The sequence below is a fragment of the Bos indicus genome, chromosome 22 (assembly GCF_029378745.1).
Source record: "Bos indicus isolate NIAB-ARS_2022 breed Sahiwal x Tharparkar chromosome 22, NIAB-ARS_B.indTharparkar_mat_pri_1.0, whole genome shotgun sequence".
Classification (NCBI taxonomy): domain Eukaryota; kingdom Metazoa; phylum Chordata; class Mammalia; order Artiodactyla; family Bovidae; genus Bos; species Bos indicus.
Genome location: NC_091781.1, coordinates 59461424 through 59479311, shown reverse-complemented (window position 1 = coordinate 59479311; position 17888 = coordinate 59461424). Strand labels below are relative to the sequence as shown.

General features: G+C 51.1%; 1 protein-coding gene and 1 long non-coding RNA gene across 3 annotated transcripts in view; one reads left to right on the top strand and one right to left on the bottom strand.

Annotated features, from left to right (window-relative positions):
• The window catches only part of RUVBL1 (RuvB like AAA ATPase 1), a 31367-nt gene extending 18770 nt beyond the window's left edge, over nucleotides 1-12597 (bottom strand). Inside the window, exons 1-3 of the mRNA XM_019984850.2 lie at nucleotides 12379-12597; nucleotides 9030-9116; nucleotides 1558-1690 (exon numbers count right to left, since the gene is read on the bottom strand). Of these exons, the coding sequence (XP_019840409.1) occupies nucleotides 1558-1690; nucleotides 9030-9116; nucleotides 12379-12519 (361 nt within the window). The 5' untranslated portion in view covers nucleotides 12520-12597. The remainder of the gene's footprint in view (nucleotides 1-1557; nucleotides 1691-9029; nucleotides 9117-12378) is intronic.
• A 128-nt stretch (nucleotides 12598-12725) lies between these two features.
• On the top strand, nucleotides 12726-16997 carry LOC109576277 (uncharacterized). Of its 2 annotated transcripts, none has more exons than XR_002183349.2 (3): nucleotides 12726-13725; nucleotides 14084-14267; nucleotides 14926-16997. It is a non-coding gene; the product is annotated as an uncharacterized lncRNA (long non-coding RNA). The 2 variants fall into 2 exon arrangements; XR_011563102.1 differs by having other exon boundaries at nucleotides 12726-13768.
• Nucleotides 16998-17888: the final 891 nt, after the last annotated feature.

Below are 17888 nucleotides of genomic sequence, written 5' to 3'. Positions count from 1 at the left end.
TTTTCTCATTTTACAGGACATATCCCAATTTCCAAACACTGGAAATTCATTCGAGAGTTATTAAAACACTGTGTAAACCAAACGACATCTATCAATCAGACACGGCACTGAGATGCAGAAGCCTCTGCTTCCTTCTACCCGCTTCCAAGAGCACCCCTCCTCCCATTCGGAGAAACAGCACCAAGCGCCCCCGCCACGGGCCGGGAACCAGGGCGCGCTGGGGGACGGGGTCCGTGCGCCCGCAGCAACACTCAAGGCCCTCCTTCCCACACTTCCCCTCCACCGCAAACGGCGGCACCCGGCGAGCACCCCACTTCCCCTCTCTTCCAGCCCCACGTCTAATCGTTCAGGAAATTTCATCACTCCACCATCCAGCTGGACCCAGGAGCCAGCCCTTTCTTTCTACCTCCACCGGGCTGGTCCACAGCCTACCACCTCTCGCTTAGGCCCCTCACCAGCTCCTTGCTTCGGCTCTCACTCTCCATCCCAGCCAGAGGGACTCCCGTGAACCCCAAACCACTCTTCAGCTGCTTCTCTTTTCACTCAGCATGATTTGCAAAAGCCCTATTCAACATACCCTTAAACTAGACACTAGATTCTTGAGGAAAGAATTCTGGGCTTAGACAAGCCCATTCTTTCTTAAACTTTGAAGAAAACTTCTTGACGTTTTCTAGTAAGTGTCCCTCTTGAGAACACTTACCTTGCTTTGACAACCACAGGGACTACACAAGGACACAGGTGCTCTGACAAGTGCTCATCACCCGTTACCCAACAAGTGCACCCTAGAGAGAGACGCAGGTCTGAGGCGGACTAAGATTTCCCCAGACCCAGACCCGCAGGCATGGGGCCAGGACAATGCCCCCGAAGTCCTGGCTGGAATGAGGGACATTTCGGAAGAGCAGTCACCTTCTGCTCGCTGTATGGAGTCAGAGCACGGGCCCCAGGGTCAGACAGGTGTAGGCTCGGACTATGGTTCTGCGCTACTTGCTAGGTAGATCAGCAAAGGCAAGTTATCTAACTTCATGAGACTCTGCTTTGTCAGATGCAAAATGCAGAGCACGTCCTCCTGGGCAGGAAAAGGCCACAGTCAGTAGAGGGCCTGACACGCTACGAGCCTTCAGCACGGGAGCCAGGCCCCGCGAGGTCGGCAGCACTGCCTCGAGGCTCCGCAGCCCCACAGCCCCTGGCTCGCTGACCGGCTGGGCACGCAGGCCCGGCGCTCCCACGGCCCGGCGCTCCCACGGCCCGGCGCTCCCACGGCCCGGTGCACAGAGCTGCTGGCTCAGGGCCAAAGCCTTCGCCGCGGCCGTCACCTCCGAAAGCACAGGAAGGCTGCCAAGACAGTCCAGTGCCAGTGAAACCCCAAACCAGGGCTGGGGCCCGCGTCTGCTGGTTGCTAAAGCACTTTCTAGAACAACTGGGGTTGTGTTTCATTGCAAAGATAACGCTAACGGCGCCAAAAGAAAAACAGCAGCGCCACCCGCACACGTCCCAGAGGCGTTTTCGCAGGAGGAGGCCGGTGGGGACAAGGCTCGGCGGGCGCGGGCGGGTACTCACCAATGGCCCTGCGGAAGTTCTCCATCAGCACTTCCGTCTTCTTGATCTCCGTGGAGTATACTTCACTCCCCACCATCGGGCAGAAGGGGACCTTACTCCCCAGCTCCTGAGCAATAGCCAGAGCTAGAGCCGTCTACACAGAAAACAAAGAAATGCGCTTGTTTCACATTCTTGAAATACAGTGATTCGGGAACATATGCTACAAACAGAAATTATTAACTAGGAACTGAAATTCCAGTCCCTTTAGTTTTAATACCGTTTGCACGTTTCACAATAAACATTTGATGACTCTTGTGGACAATTTCTAATGTGAGCGGCATCTCCAACGGTCCCTGTCATCACAACAGCTGTCACGACTGAGACTCGGCCAGAACAGGTCTAGCTCCCGATGCTGCACACGCCCCTCCCGCTAGCCCTGTGAGCTGAACACCACTGCTCTCCTCATTTCACAAATGAGGAAGCTGAGACACAGATTAAATAACTCGTCCTTGGTACCGTAATCTAGAAAATGGCAGAGTGGGGCCTCAAACTCTGGCAGCAGGGTTCCAGAGATCATGTTCCCATCAGAATCAGCAGAGGCTTCCCAAACTGTTCCCTCAACGTCGAAACACAGTGCTGACCACGTCGCAGTAGAACAGCTCTGCTGGGTCTCTGAGATACTGCTTTCTATCTTTACAGACTCAGGAAACCATCAACTACAGCCCATCAAAAATCAGTAATCACGGAACAAATGACTGGAGGCCCACTTTATGCGGAGTGGCCCACAAATCGGGAAGAGTGACACCCAGGCTGGGATCCTGAGGCTACGAGTTGGTGCAGTCACACTTGAACACGCCCATAGGAACTACAAAGTGACTTTCGCTAAAATAACTACAGCTGCCGAACAGACGAGGACTTAACAGATAGATGCATGACCAAACATCCCGTACGGAGAGCCAGAACCGCTTTCAGCTGGCCTTAACTCCGACACAAAAGCCCAGTGAGGTCAGCTCCAAGGTGCACAGGCTAAGACAAGAAGCTTGCTGCTACAGAATGACGTGGATCTCTGAGACAGTTGTAATTCCTCTTCTGTTCACTGCTGATGGTTTAATCTTCAGTGTGACCCCAAGCACATGGGCCAGCCACGTGCCTGACTTTCTCATCAGTCAAATCAAATTCCTGGGTTAGTCACTGGCAGCAAGCTGATTGCCCACAGACTGCTCCTATTTTGGCCTGCAGAGTCTCAGGTGTATTTTTCAACTTAGTTGTTGCGCATGCTTGGACGTAGGGAAATTTCACAGAAGAATACAGTCATTTAGCTTCTTCTGAGAAGCAAGAAGCTCTGGCCACAACGGGCCCCAGTGGCCACACGGCTGTGCTGAGAGTGGACACCCAGGCAGCTGCCCCCAGCGAGGCTTGCACTAGCTCCTGGGCGCTTCCTCAGCCCACTGCCCATGTGAGCAGGCATCCGAGTTTGTGCCCCCGAGGCTGATATCTCTAGAGCTGTGCTCTCCTGTATTCTGAGAATGAAGGGACCATCTCTAGAGCATGACAGCAAGGCAGCAGCACGCTCGACCAGGACGCCGTGGGGAGAGCCGCAGGCCGGCCAGGCCCACCTCTGTCCAAACTGCTCACCTGCCCAGTCACTCTTCTTTCTCTTCCCCCAGCGCTACAGGCCCCAACGCCCCTCCCTCAGCTGTGAACTCAGACAGTGCCACACCTGATGCAGTGCAGACCCCACAGCAGCCCAATACGGAAGAAATGACCTATGTGTCCCTGTACCAAATGAGAACTGCGTGGCTAAGAAATGCCGCGGGGTGTCCAGCTGCTTCCGTTTAAAGGCTCTCAGAAGGACAGCGTGAGATGCGGCTACTGTAGGGACTAACCTGCACCTACCATGTAGGACAGAGGGACCTGCACGAAGACTGCGTGACGTGAGCCGACAACGTCCAGATGATTAAGCTGGATTCAGAAAAAGCAGAGGAACCAGAGGTCAGACTGCCAACATCCGCTGGATCGCAGAAAAGCACGAGAGTTCCAGGAAAACATCTACTTCTGCTTCATTGATTACGCTAAAGCCTTTGACTGTGTATCACAACAAACTGGAAAATTCTCAAAGAGATGGGAATACCAGACCACCTTACCTGCTTCCTGAGAAATCTGTGTGCAGGTCAAGAAGCAACAGTTAGAACCAAACATGGAACAGCGGACTGGTTCCAAATCGGGAAAGGAGTACGTCAAGGCTGTATATTGTCACCCTGCTGATTTAATTTCTACGAAGGGTACATTATGTGAAATGCTGGGCTGGATGAAGCACAAGCTGGGATCAAGACTGCCGGGAGAAATATCAATAACCTCAGATATGCACATGACACCACTCTTATGGCTGAAAGTGAAGAGGAACTGAAGAGCCTCTTGATGAAAGTAAAAGAGGAGAGTGAAAAAGCTGGCTTAAAACTCAACATTCAAAGAACGAAGATCATGGCATCTGGTCCCATCACATCATGGCAAATAGATGGGGAAACAGTGGAAACTGAGAGACTTCATTTTCTTGGGCTCCAGAATCACTGCAGATGGTGACTGCAGCCATGAAATTAGAAGACACTTGCTCCTTGGAAGAAAAGCTGTGATAAGCATCGTCAGCATATTAAAAAGCAGAGACATTACTTTGACAACAAAGGTCTCTATAGTCAAAGCTATGGTTTTTCCAGTAGTCATGTATGGATATGAGAGTTGGACTATAAAGAAAGCTGAGAGCAGAATTGATGCTTTTGAACTGTGGTGTTGGAGAAGACTCTTCAGAGTCCCTTGAAGTGCAAGGAGATCAAAACAGTCAATCCTAAAGGAAAACAGTCCTGGTTATTCATTGGAAGAACTGATTCTGAAGTTGAAACTCCAATACTCTGGCCACCTGATGCAAAGAACTGGCTCATTGGAAAAGACGTTAATGCTGGGAAAGATTGAAGGCAGGAGGAGAAGGGGACGATAGAGGATGAGATGGTTGGATGGCATCACTGACTCAATGGATGTTGAGTCCATTGAGTCCAGGAGTTGGTGATGGGCAGGGAAGCCTGGCATACTGCAGTCCATGGGATCAAGAGTCGGACACAACTGAGTGGCTGAACTGACTGCCTGACTGACTTGCACAAGAGATCCCGCTGAATGCTCCCAACCAGCCTATGAACTCGATGATCTAGTTCACATTTCATGGACTTAGAAACTGAAAGTCACACATGCCCAACTCACTCACAGTCAGCTGGCAAGCATCAGGGCCAGCATGCAAACCCCGTCTCCAGGACCCACTTCTGATGACCGCCCCAAGCAAGTGGCACAAAGAGGCTGTTGCCAAAAGATTAAATAGTCAACTTTATTTTCAATTTCACATGAACGCCTTTTCCTAAAACCCAAACACAAAGCCCCATTGTTATGAGCGTGCAGCCTTAAGAGGGGAGCGGCCACATTCTGAACAAGCAGCGCACTCCTGCCGGCCACTCAGTTACGCTGCCTAAACCTCGGGGCCCGTGGGCACACAGTGGCGCAGGAGAGTTACCCCACGCCTTGAACGTGTGGAGAGGCCACTGGACAACCCACGGGTGCCGAGAGCCTCTGGTATCTCCTGAAGGAAAATGGTACGATGTTACCAGAGCACCAAGGACCCACGGCTCCAGCAAACTGGCCGAGAGAGCCACAGCCGCTCCTTCCTGTTACAGAACATCCAGAATGAGTAAATAGTCAAGCCAGATCCAGAGAGGAAAGCCGCCATGCCTGGGGAGCTGGGCCTGTGTTTGATAGATGCCAGAAACCATGGATACAAAGAAGCCTCAAAGAACACGTGTCAGTAGACAAGCTGACCACAGAGAAAGTCTCCAAGGGCCAAGGACAAGCTGGCCAGTCTCAGCGCAGCTCTGGCTGAGGAGGCCTCCCTAGTAGGCTCTCAGACAGACTCAGGATTGGGCTCTACACGGCCTGACGGCCAGAAACCCAAGCCACAAAATTCCCATCACGTGCCCTGGGGTGGGCGCAAGCAGGGCCCCTCACAGGAAGTTCTCGGCCCTGATCAGGAGATCAGGGAAGCCTCAGATTTGATCAAACACAAGTCCACAAGCAGACACAGGAGCAGACACAGGATATAAAGTGAGTAAGAAATTGTTTCATGAACAAGAAACAAGAGACTACCCAAAATAGCCAGATCTTGAAGAAATGAAAAAATTGTAAAATAAGAGGAGGAGGGAGAGGCTTCTTCATTACAAAAAAAAGTAAAAAGAAAAAGAAAAAAAGCAAGCGAATATATGTATTAATGAGGTTAATGGCAACCCATTCCAGTACTCCTGCCTGGAAAATCCCACAGACAGAGGGCTGTGGGGCCGCAGTCCACTGGGCTGCGAAGTGCGGACACACCTGAGCAACCAAACGCAGCACGGCGCGTGTGCTGACCGAGGGTACAAGAGACTTACAAGTCACCGTTGTGCAACCAGCAGTGTGATAAGGCAAAGACCACTGAAATGCTACAGCCATCGGGTAAAGGATATTCCCAACATCTCAGTGTCACTTCCCAGAAGACTGAGTTTCAGAGCGAGCCAGTCCCCTCAGAGGAGAACACGGCGTGGTGTCAGCCTTCCGCTGCGATGCAGGTTCCAGACACAATACCACCACCTATGCAGTGTTCTGCCAAAGTGCTGAGTGTTTCAGACACAGTCAGACAACCACTGTAGGACACTCTACAAAACAGCTGTCCTGGGCTTTTCAAAAATGTCAGTACTGTACAAGGAATCCAAAAAATGCAGGGAAGGATAACTGTTACAGATAAAGAGACTAAAGAAACTATTGTGAATGCAATGTGAGGTATGTGATTATAATTCAAATAAGAAATATGAAAAATGAAAACAAAATGAAACCAAAAAAAAAGAAGCACAGAAAACGAGAGAGCCAAAAACTGAAAAGACTTACAGATATTTTACTATGAACTAAATATTAGCTAATACTATTAGCAACAGTACACTTCTTGGGTGGATAACAGTATCATGGCAAAGAAGGTCCTGGCACTTACTTTCAAACAGTTCAGAAGTAAAATACAGAAAACACAAATTCACAAAATATTTACCATTAGTTACCTATGAGTAGGGTACAGAGGGGTTCATCAAACTGTTCTTTCCACTCTTTTGTAGATTTCAAATTTTTCAAAATGAAAAACATTCAACGGACTGTATTGAAGAGTAGCTTTCTCACAGGCTACAAGGCAGACTGGAAGAGAGGTCTAAAGAAGCTCCCCAGAATGCAGCAGAGCCAAAGAAACAGAAAACATAGGTTAAAGACTCGAGGACAAACTGAGAGGCTCCGGGCGGGCGCTTCAGGTTGGAGAGCTCGCTGTGGGAGCCTCTCCACCTCTGCAGGGCGCCCTGCGGGCCCCACGGCCTCCACCTACCAGAGGCCAGCAGCACCCGCTGCCCCACCGAGTGCAACGATCGAAATGTCTCAGGACAGTGCCACAGGGCCCAGAGGGCAAAGGTGGTCCAGGCGGAGGCCCCTGCGGGGGGGGCGCCACCTCACTGGACTTCAGGAGAGGAAAGAGGCCAGAGAAAGGCAGCATCTGAAGAAAGAGAGGCTAGCCAGTTCCCAGAACTGATTAGAATTGTTACATACTCAGATCCATATCAAGCAAGATAAACGAAAATAAATCCACTCTTTGACATACCACAGTGAAACACCAAAACCAAAATATCCCAAAAACACCCAGAGAAAAAAGACAGAATCCTCAAAATTAATCTTCTCGAAAGCAACACTAGTAGCCAAAAGGTAGGAAATACCATTGAGAGAAAGCGTCTGTCAGCTGAACTACATATCCAACAAAACTCTCTCTCAAAACAACGGCAATACAATTAACACAAACCTGACTTTGCCAGTTCCTTCTAGAAGGAACTTCTTAACGATGTGGTTTAGGAAGAAGAAAACGGAAAGAGAGCAAACATCTAAGATACGAAAAGGGACAGTAAGCAAATAAATGGTAAACACAGTGACGAGCCTGGAGAAGGAATGGCACCCACTCCAGTGTTCCTGCCTGGGAAATCTCACAGACAGAGGAGCCTGGCGGGCTACAGTCCCTGGGGTCGCGTGGAGTCGGACGTGACTGGGCAACTAACACACAGTGATGAGCAGAAAGGAAACTGAAGTTCACGTTTACAGCCCTTTACTTGTTCACAAATACAGCACTTTTTCCTCAACTTTAAGACACCAACGTAAGATATACTGGCAATTCAATCATATGACTTCAAAATGATAAAGTCATCATCTTACAAGTACCAATTTAATAACTCTTCAACAGGGAGGGCTGCTACTGCTTCAGAAAGGCTAAGGGACCTGCCTGGGGTCTCAGCACCAGGGTGGAACCCCCTTCTTTACAAACTCACTCCCAAGCTTCTCCTCTCCTGCATCGAGTGAGTGAGTTGCTCAGCTGTGTCCAGCTCTTTGAGACCTCTTGGACTAGATATGGATTCTCCAGGCCAGAATACTGGAGTGGGTAGCCTTTCCCTTCTCCAGGAGATCTTCCCAACCCAGGGACTGAATCCAGGTCTCTGGCATTGCAGGCAGATTCTTTACCAGCTGAACCATAAGAGAAGCCCAAGAATACTGGAGTGCGTAGCCTATCCCTTCTCCAGCAGATCTTCCCAATCCAGGAATCAAACCGGGGTCTCCTGCATTGCAGGTGGATTCTTTACCAACTGAGCTATGAGGGGAGCATCAAGCGGCCCTCTTAAAGAACAAACAGGCCCAGATGGTGTGTTTCAAGCACCCGGCCAAGCCCCTCACAGATCCCACAAGCTGTTAGGCATCTCGGCCTAAAAGGCCCTTTTCTTTCCTGCAAAGCCAAACCGTCTCCCCGCTCCAAGGGTAAACGTCAAGCCTCAACTCCTCCAGCCATACCAGCCCAAGCGCCACCTTCTGCTGCAACGCCAGTCGCATCTATGGCCAGGCGACGCCCGCAGCTCAGCTGAAGACCTTCCTGCTGCCATGGTTCCCTCTCTGCCCCAGGGAGCCCATGAGGCCCTTGGAGATAAAAAGACAAAACTCTTTTTCCCTTCTCCTGCCATCTCTCACAGCTAGGGCAGTGTTGCGTCAAGTCAGCATTTGGAAAATTGCCTGCTGACCGATTTTCTTTCCCTCCCAAATAAGATGTCATTCCCAAGATTTTATGACGCCCTAGGCCAACAGAAGTATATTTCCAAAGCAAAGGAGACTTGAAAGAGATAAAAGAGAAATTAAGGACAATGAGACCCCTCTGAGGACTCCATTCTCTCTTCTCTGGAGGTCAGCCAGGATAATTTGAATTTTAGAAGCATGGATTTTAGATACTCAAATGTATTACTGCACATCAGTTTTAAAAACATACATATAACCAATTCAGCTAAACAAAGACTAGTGAAGACACAAATTCAATTTGGTTTAGACATTAAAATCAACCTCTTGGGCAGATTTTTAAAATGAGAGAAAATGAGTACCTTGCCAGTTCCAGGAGGTCCTGCCAACAGGACAGCTCTTCCAGCCATTTTCTTGCTTTTGATTAATTCTACTATCACACCACATGCCTAGACACCACAATGGAAAGAAATAGTAAATCAATATTAAAATGCTTCACAGGAGGAAACAGTCAGTCTCTGGTGCACACAATTCAGACTCATTCACTGAACGCCAGGACACCACAGGGGCTGCTCCAGGTGCTGGAGGCCATGAGGGCCACGGAGCTCCTGTTCTCGTGGGGAGACAAACACAAAATCACTATGAAGAAAGGGCAGCAAAGGGGCGAGTGGCTGGGGCAGAGGGTACTCCACAGAGCGATCTGGGGAGGCCTCTTCGACATTGTATTTGATACATGAAACTCCAGGCAGGGCAGAAGTCAGTGTTCCCGGCAACTCAAAATACAGGAATGAGCCTGGCACACCCAAGGGACAGAAAGGCTGCATGAACTGGAGTTCAGAAAACAAGCAGGCAAGGAAGATGAGGTCGTGGAGGTAGGAGGGGCAGAACTTAGATGAGGACCTTCCAGTCCACAGTCAAGTTTGGATTTTATTCTGCATGTAATGGGAAACCAGTGAAAAAGTCTCAGGCTACATGTCACGTTCTGAAGATTCGTTTTTAAAGGGTCTTAATGGCTGCTCTATGGAGAATGGAAATGGGAGCTGCAGCATATACTCCAGGGGCCCTCTAGAAATTGGAAACAAAACTGTGTTTCTATCTGCACGTGTGCATTTTCCAGGGAGAGGTTCACAGCTTCCAGTAGATTCTCAAACTAACCCACTAAGTACTAAGAAGCAATGACATATTCTACTAGTTGGCCATCAGTTAACTATCCCAGAATGCTGCAAGCAAACGCTGCATGTGATTTTAATCTGTGGCATCATAAGAGCCAAGAAATGCCTTTCAAATCCTCAAGACTAAATTATCTGTGAGCATATTTTAAATATTCTGAGCATTAAGCCATTTTGTACAGCATATACATTGTGTGTGTGTGTGTATATAAAATCACATACATCTATCTGTAGATATAGCTGACCCATGAACGCTTGAAGTTGGGATGCACGATCTCCACACAGTCAAAAATCAGCACATAACTACAGTCAGCCCTCCACATCTGTGACAGCAGCCAAGTGTCCCAGTGCTTCTATACTGAAAGAAATCTGCATATGGTGACTCATGCAGTTCAAACCCATGTTGTCCAAGGGCCGACTGTAAACCGACACATATATGTATGTACATACACAGAAATTCTGTAAATGGGTTACCGATTTTATGCACTTCAGAATATTTTTGGAGCAAGGCTGAGAAAGTCACACTCCCTGAACACCTGTATCTTGAGACTACATAACACAAGATCTCTTGCACTGGTTTAAAGCATGACTCTCTGCAAGGTGCATTCTATTTGTCTCAAGGCAGGTCACAGCTTTTCTCCCTGGGCAGTAGCGTGCTGACAACGTCTTGTGAACACATCTAACTCTTCTCTCTCTTTTCCCCGTGGACTATGGAGATGTATCTTGCTCTCACACTTAGCCCCTCAAAAACACAGGTTCAAGGAAAGCATGTGGATGTGCTCTATTCCGTTTCTGGCTCAGCTGGAAAAGCACAGTACACTTACACAGCCTAGAAGATATTCTTCAGAGGTCGCATTTTTAAAAAGATAAAAGAGCCACTGTGGTCTTTCCATAGTAACCGCTGGTACCATGACCCTCAGCATTGGAGCTCTTTGGGCAACTAAACAGGTAGAAGACTGTTCAAGCCTTGTCTATGTGCTCGCATTCACACACTTCCTCTTCCCGTTAGTATTCTTCCATTTAGGCCCCTTCTCTCCAGTGAGACACTTGAGTGGATTCCAAAAGTTAAAAAGTATGAACTGGAAGGGCCTTTAAAAAACTGTCACTCTCATTTTTCAGGTGAGGCTATTGAACAGCAAGGAGGCTGGTGATGTGACCAGACTCAAACAAGGACCTGGCAGCAGAAGTGGGATGACTAATAAATCAGTACATAAATTCTGAGTCCCTATAATAAGCCAGGTTCTGGATATTTAACACCACCCAGTCTCTATCCTTGGGCAGCTCATATTCATATGGAGGCACACAGCATCCGAGTTAACAGCATGGATTCTGGAGTCAGGTTGCCTTGGCTTTAAATCCTACGTCCACCAATCCCCAGCTGAGTAATCTCAGACCCATAACCTAATCTCTGTGAAACACAATTTTCTCATCCGAAAACAGAATTCATAACGCAGAGGCACAAATGCTAACATATTTACGGTAAAGTATACTAATGTCTGCAGCTGAATTTGAAATGCAAAGGCAGATGGCTGCTGGATGGATAAATGAGCAGATGGAAGATAAAGCAACGGTGTAAAATGTTACTTGCAGAAACCAGGCACAAGGGTATACAAGTCTTCCAATTTTGTTGTATGTCAGATAAGTGTCATAAAAAAGTAGAGGAGAGACAATGTAAGGATGGAGGGGAGCAATAAGACAACGGAAATGGGGCTGCTTAGCACATGGAGAGCACTCAACAGCTGTTTGCAGGGACAGCCTCTCAGACAGCCGGATAGAGAGAAACTTTATCCAGCTGTCTGAGAGAAACTTCCACCTTAAGCTGAAGCTGGATAAAGAGAAAGTTCAGTCACCTTATCCTGTCACATTTTCCCCTCTGGAAGGATGGTGTTCAAAACGAAGGCTTCTCTTTGGCCCTTTCTTAGAGGGCAAGAGTCTTAACCGGGACTTGTACAGCTGCTGAGCCACAGCAGAGGCCCACTGGCAGAGGGCTGAGGGGGGCTGTACTACACAGAGAGCACTGTCTCGGGAGTCAGAAACACACAGGCGCAAACTCCAGTGCTGCTATTACTAAACTGAGCGGCCAGTGGACTGAGTGGCCAGGTCTCTCACCCTGAATTTTTTCATCTACAAAAAACAATTTTAAAAAAGAGCCTGAATAGTTCTGTGATAATGCCGTAGGTGAGAGGACTGGGCACCATCATCACTTAGTAGATGTGGGCTTTAACTGCAATGGTCAAAAAGGACTCGGTACCCGTCACCTGCCGAGGCTGGTCATTTTCCGGCTTTAAAATCCCAGAGCCTCCCAATGCGTTCCCAGAAACTCCAATTTGGGGCCCGCAGAGGTCCCCCCGCAGAACCAATCCCCAAAGTCTAACACTCCTGTTTGGCGGTTTAAACGTTTGTGTCCGAAACGCACGGTGCGGGAGAGCAGGGTTTCGCCCGTTTTCTCCCCGCCGACCCCCGCGTCGCGCCGACCGCCGGGGCCCAGGTCCGCCCCGCCCAGGCCGCCTCAGCACCCCCGGCCCGCCGCCCGCCGCCACACCTCACGCGCGTTCTCCTGGCCCACGAGTCCCGAGGCCGCTTGCTTGGCCAGGCCGCTCTCGTCCAGCCCCAGCCCCTTCACGTGGCTGTGGGAGGCGATACGCTGAGTCTTAGTGGTGCTCTTCACCTCCTCGATCTTCATCCTGACAACCGGAGCCCCGGAGCCCGCAGAGCCCAGGCGGCGCGCACCCTGTTACCACGAGGCCGTTACCAGGCGGTTGGTCCCGCCTAGGTCGGCGTCCCATTGGCCGCGGCGAGAACGCCTCCGCGCTCCATTGGCCCCTGGCTGCGCCCGTCGCGGCTGCCGGTAGGGCCCGCCCACCACCTTCCGGCGGTGTCGCGGGGTTGCCTTCCCCCGCGGCCGGCGCTTCCTTCCTGGGTAGGGACTAGAGGGGCGGCGCTGCAGCTCACTAGGGGCGCGCGTCCCGCTCTTCACCGCGCCTTCCGGCCTGTGAGCGCGTTCGAACCGATACCGCTCTGCGGAGCTCAAGCTCGACCTCGGAGTTGGAGATGAACAGACAGGTTTAGAACTTAAGCTTCGACCTGCGCCGGCTGAGCAGTTTTCTGACAGCCACTCTCTCACCGTCTTCGGGCATGCCCTGCGCAGCTTCCTCAGGGAGCTTGTCCTCCTCTGCTTCCCCTCGCCTCCACCTCTCCCTTTACTTAGATTAAGTTGGCTGTGGGTGACGTTTAGTGTAATTCCTAGTCCGGATGAAGATGCGGGCGAAAAGAGGCCCCGCAACTCACCCAAGAACGCGCAGCAAGTAATCAGCAGTTGGAATTTCTGCTGAGGACTTAAGGCATGGCAGCCTGTGGAACCCTCATCCCATCCCTCAGATTAGATGGTCATCCCGCGGCTGCGTCCTGTCCGTTCCATGATAATGTCAGCAATGCCTGGAACAGCGTACTCTTCCCATCCACCCGTTCGTTCAACAAACATTGGTTTGCACCTGCTCTGAGCCAGACACTCCGGCGCACTGCGATGATACAAAGTCTGCAGCCTTAACAAGCTCAGTCCTTAGTTGGGAAGCTTGTGACGGTGAGGTGCCAGAGCAGGTACACCGGCGTGGTGTGCAAGCCCAGAGCGGGCCACCTGGACCAGCTGGAGAGCCGCGGACAGCACCAGAAGGTGGTATGGTAATGCCCACACGGAACCCTGATGGTCGGCTAGCGTCCTTAGAAGCAGATGGTACTTTGCTATGCCGCAGATAAGTGGACTCAGGTCCAGAGGAATGAGGGACTTGCCCAGAGCTCAGGGGAGCTTTTTTGCGCCCGGGTTGAGACAGCGCTGGAGTCAAATCCTGCCGCCGCGGCTGCTGCCTCTCGAGTCTCCTTGTACTTCTCCAGCGTGAGTTCTGAGTCTGGTTTCCAGTTACTTGCATGACTGCCGGGTCAGTGCTGGTCTCTCCCACTAGACTGCGGGCACGGTGAAAGCGTGGGCCGCGTCGCTGCTGTTCCTCGCTCTAGCGTCAGTGTCGGGCTCAGCTCAGGCTTCGGCCCGGTTCTGGACCCCCACGTTCACGCAGAGTCGGGCAGATTTGCTGTGTGTATTTTGCACACTGGATCTTACCAGACTCGGGAATGGTTTCTGTCAGTGAGTGGAAACTTTTGTCCCCCACCTCCTCTTCCACCAGAGCTGTTGCATTTTTTTTCCTGCTAAAGAAGAGTTCAGAAATCTGATCTGACCCAGCATTCTCTTTTTACAGGTGCGGAAACGGAGGTCCTAAAGGAGGATGGAGTTTGTCCAAAATCACAAATTGAGCAAATGCCTTTCCAGGCCTAGACCGCAGGTCCAGCGTGCAAAGAAACTGGACCTGGCCGCAGAGTCAGGGGGTTCCTTCTGTTTCAGCAGAAGATGATGTAGCAGGCCAGTCTCCAAGGCGCATGAAGGTCGGTGAGGCCACAGCAGTAGACTTGATTGTTATGCCTGCCCAGCACCCTTCTCACCTCCTGACGCCCCTCCCTCTCATTTTGTGTAGAGAACCACCCTTCCCTCTCTGGGCACCACATGGCTTAGATGGGTTGGCCCTCCCTCAGCTTTGTTTCAGGGATGGACACGGGACCCTGGCCTGGCCAGTCAAAGTGTCCCCTCATCCCCAGAATAGTGATTGGTGCAGAAATGTGAGCGGACAGCCCAGTGACACTTAGTCCTGCACCTTTACGGGAAATAACAGGAAAGAGGCTTGGTCCTGGGTCTCTGCGTCATCTTTGCCACTTCATGAGAAGTGTCCACCGGAGGCTGAAGCCAGCACAGAGGACAGGTCAGCTGGCAGAGACTCCTGAGGTGGCCGTTTACGACCCCAGACCCAGCCAGCCTTGCCCCACTTGCAGGGTGAGCCGCGCAGACCCTGAGGCTTAACATAGCTTGAGTTAGATTTCCATCCGTGGGCCTGTGCAGTGACACATACAAGATCTGGGGCGGACGCTGCATCTCAGCTTGTGCTGTGTGGGCCCTGGCCTGCCTGCCGGCCCGCCCGCTCTCTCACTCCAACCCCCTGACCCTTGCTCTTTCACCGCCTGTCCCTTGACCCCTCATTTCTTCATCCAGGCTTGATCATCTCAGCCTCTTGGTTTCCAACGCTTCTGCTCCCTCCTTGCTTTGAAGTCTTTCACATCGGACCTTTGAACCCCCAAGTCCAGGTCAAGCCTGCCTCTGCCTTCTCCACACCTTGAGAAGACTGCTGAGTATAGAGGGAGGCAGTCACTCGGGGACCCTGTGGAGCCACGCACCCATCATGTGCTCCAGCCTCAGCTGAGCGCTCAGAGCGTATCCTGACTAACAGAACATTTAATCATGGCCTGCGGTAATCAAACAGCGCAGCACTGGCATAAGGACAGACACAGACCTACAAAGTAGAGCAGAGCATCCAGAAATAGCCCTCAGCGTACGAGCAAGGCGGCCGGGCCCAGGCACAGCGGAGGGCTGAAACTGCGAGTTTTGGTGACTTTGGGCTTAGCGGGGCCTGTTGTCTTGTTTTTCAACAATTTCCTCCTTCTGATCAGTGTCTCAGACTGAGAGAGGCGATAGAAATTTAGGCTTTAGCGCTACTCTCAGCTACCGCTCTGGAGCCCTTGCAGTTTCTGCTGAACCTCTGTGCGGTGCTCGCAGCTCATGATGTCAGATTCACATTCTTTAACTCATAATTCATTCTTTTCCTGACGTTTCAGTCTCAGGGAGATCATTTGCTTGCTGGTTAGTGGCTGCAAACATGCATTTAAAGCTTTTGAGAGAATACAATGCACGATGAAGATTATGATGCTGATTGTAAGCAATAGCATTCCCAGGGTCTAGGGTGCACTTCAGAGCCGTGACCCGAAGATCCAAACCAATCACGAACAAAGCCAACCAAAGGCCCTGTTGAAGGAGGCCCCCTTGTAAGCTAACTGGCTTCGTCTCTGGTCTTGTATTCCCACGTTCTCACCAGCATTTGGAATGACCTCCCTTTCCGATTGTTGCCAAGCACACTGGTATGCTTGTTATTTCATCTCCAGGTTGATTTCTGGGGACAGAGGGACAGATGATTTTGCTGGCACCTTGGAGGTGGTGCACTGACACACAACCAAATAACGTTGATCCACATAGTGAGAACATTGCTGCCTTTTTAATCCTTTTTTTTTGTTTTAACATTTTTATTTTTTTGGCTGCACAGCTTGGATCGAACTGTGATCCCTGACCAGGGATTAAATCCCGGTTCACCGCAGTAAAAGCCCACGTCCTAACCATTGGCTGGCCAGGGAATTCCTGTGCCTTTTTAATTCTAATTCAGTGAATCTTAGGGGGTGAAGTTATGACTCTCCCTTTTTAATACTTGCTAGTCTCACTTTTTATTGAGATTTTTGTGGTTCCCAGCTATTTGTGGCAAGTGATAATGTTTTTCCGTGTATGGCGAAATACTTTTATTTAAGTCAAACTTAACACTGTGTCTGCCTGGATCTTGCGTAAATGATGAAGACGGCTCATGTCATTGGGGTTGGAGAGACCTGCATGAAACGGGGGTTGGCTGGCAGGGAGCGGAGGCTGAGCAAGCCTCTCGCGGCCCTCCTCCCTCTGCTGGGAAACAGCCCTAGCAGCACCGCCGAGGGCTATCAGGAGAGTTCAGTGAGGTTTCTGGCACCGGGCCTGAGCACTGGAAGTGGCACAGAGAGGGGCGTCCGCGCTCTGCAACCCAGAGGCCCGGGCTTTTCGTCCCTTTGCCCTCTGCCTGCTGTGTGTGCTGCCTTCCAGTCGTCTTGCCCTGCTTTCCCCCGAGGACTCTCCTGGGAATGGCTGTGGAGCCTGAGGCAGAAAGTGGGGCTGGGGCTGGGGTCAGGTCCGCCAGCCTTCTCTGCTGGGACCTGTCTCCATGCCAGCAGACACGCCCCACTGCAGCGGGGGAACCTGGCAGAACATGCTGGGGAAGCAGCTGAAGCCTGCAGGTCTCGAGGGCTCTGGCTGCACCCCCATCCCACTGACGTCACGTGGCAGCGGGGTCAGAGGTCAGGGGAGCATGGTCTGACCAGAGGACAGGCCGTCAGGCTGTTTCCGGTGTAAAGTCTTAGCTGTCAGACTGTGCTCCTCTGACCAGGTGGGAGGGAATTATGAGCCATTCACTAACTTGATAAATGTGAAAATAGACTCCACAGTCTAGTTAAATGTCTATATTCGTTCACTATGTCTGCAGTAACCAATTCCTACAAACGGTGTCATAAGACAAGTCCCATGCATTCTGTTACAGTTCTGCCTATCAGTGTCCAAAACAGGCCTCACTGGGCTAAAGTCCAGGTGTGGGCAGGCTGGGTTCCTTTCTGGAGGCTCCGGGGAGCTCCCACAGGCTGGGTTTTCCAGCGTCTACAGCCTGCCCAGCTCCTGGACTCATGTCCTGCTTCCACCTTTAAAGACAGTAACGGCCAGCTATGTCTTCTCATTTCGCCGTCTCTGGTTCCTTTTCTCCCTCCTCTCTCCCAGGGCCCACGGGATAATCTGGGATAAGCCTCCCCCCTCAACCTCATCTCAAGATCTTTAACTGAGTCACATCCGCCAGGTCTTGTTACCGTGCAGGCCAACAGTGTCACAGGTTCCAAGACGTGAACATCTTTGGAGGTCACTGTTCTGCACAGCCAGCCTCCCCCGCAGGGGTCCCGTCACAGCCCAGACTGATTTCCACAGGTTTTAGTCCCTATCAGAGAGCATACTTCTGTACTGCTTGTCCTGGAAAAAGATTTCAGGTTTTTCTCCGATTATGCTAACTTGGGTCACACGCTCACTGCCGAACCAGTGGCCATGGCCAGTGAAAGGGACCCGAGTCTCAGGTCCTTCCTGCAGCTAGAGTGGGGTCAGCCCCCGTGGTGACCCGGAGGAGAAGAGCCTGGTGCCTCTGAGGACAGTTGAGGAGGGAGAGGACCCTGACCCCTGCAGACCTTAAAGAGCTTATATCCATATTCAGGTGGAAGAAATGGAGCGGGGTGGTGGTGGGGGACACGGGGCGTGATTCCAGCTTGTGGGGACCAGTTCTTGCCAGGACGTCAGCTCCC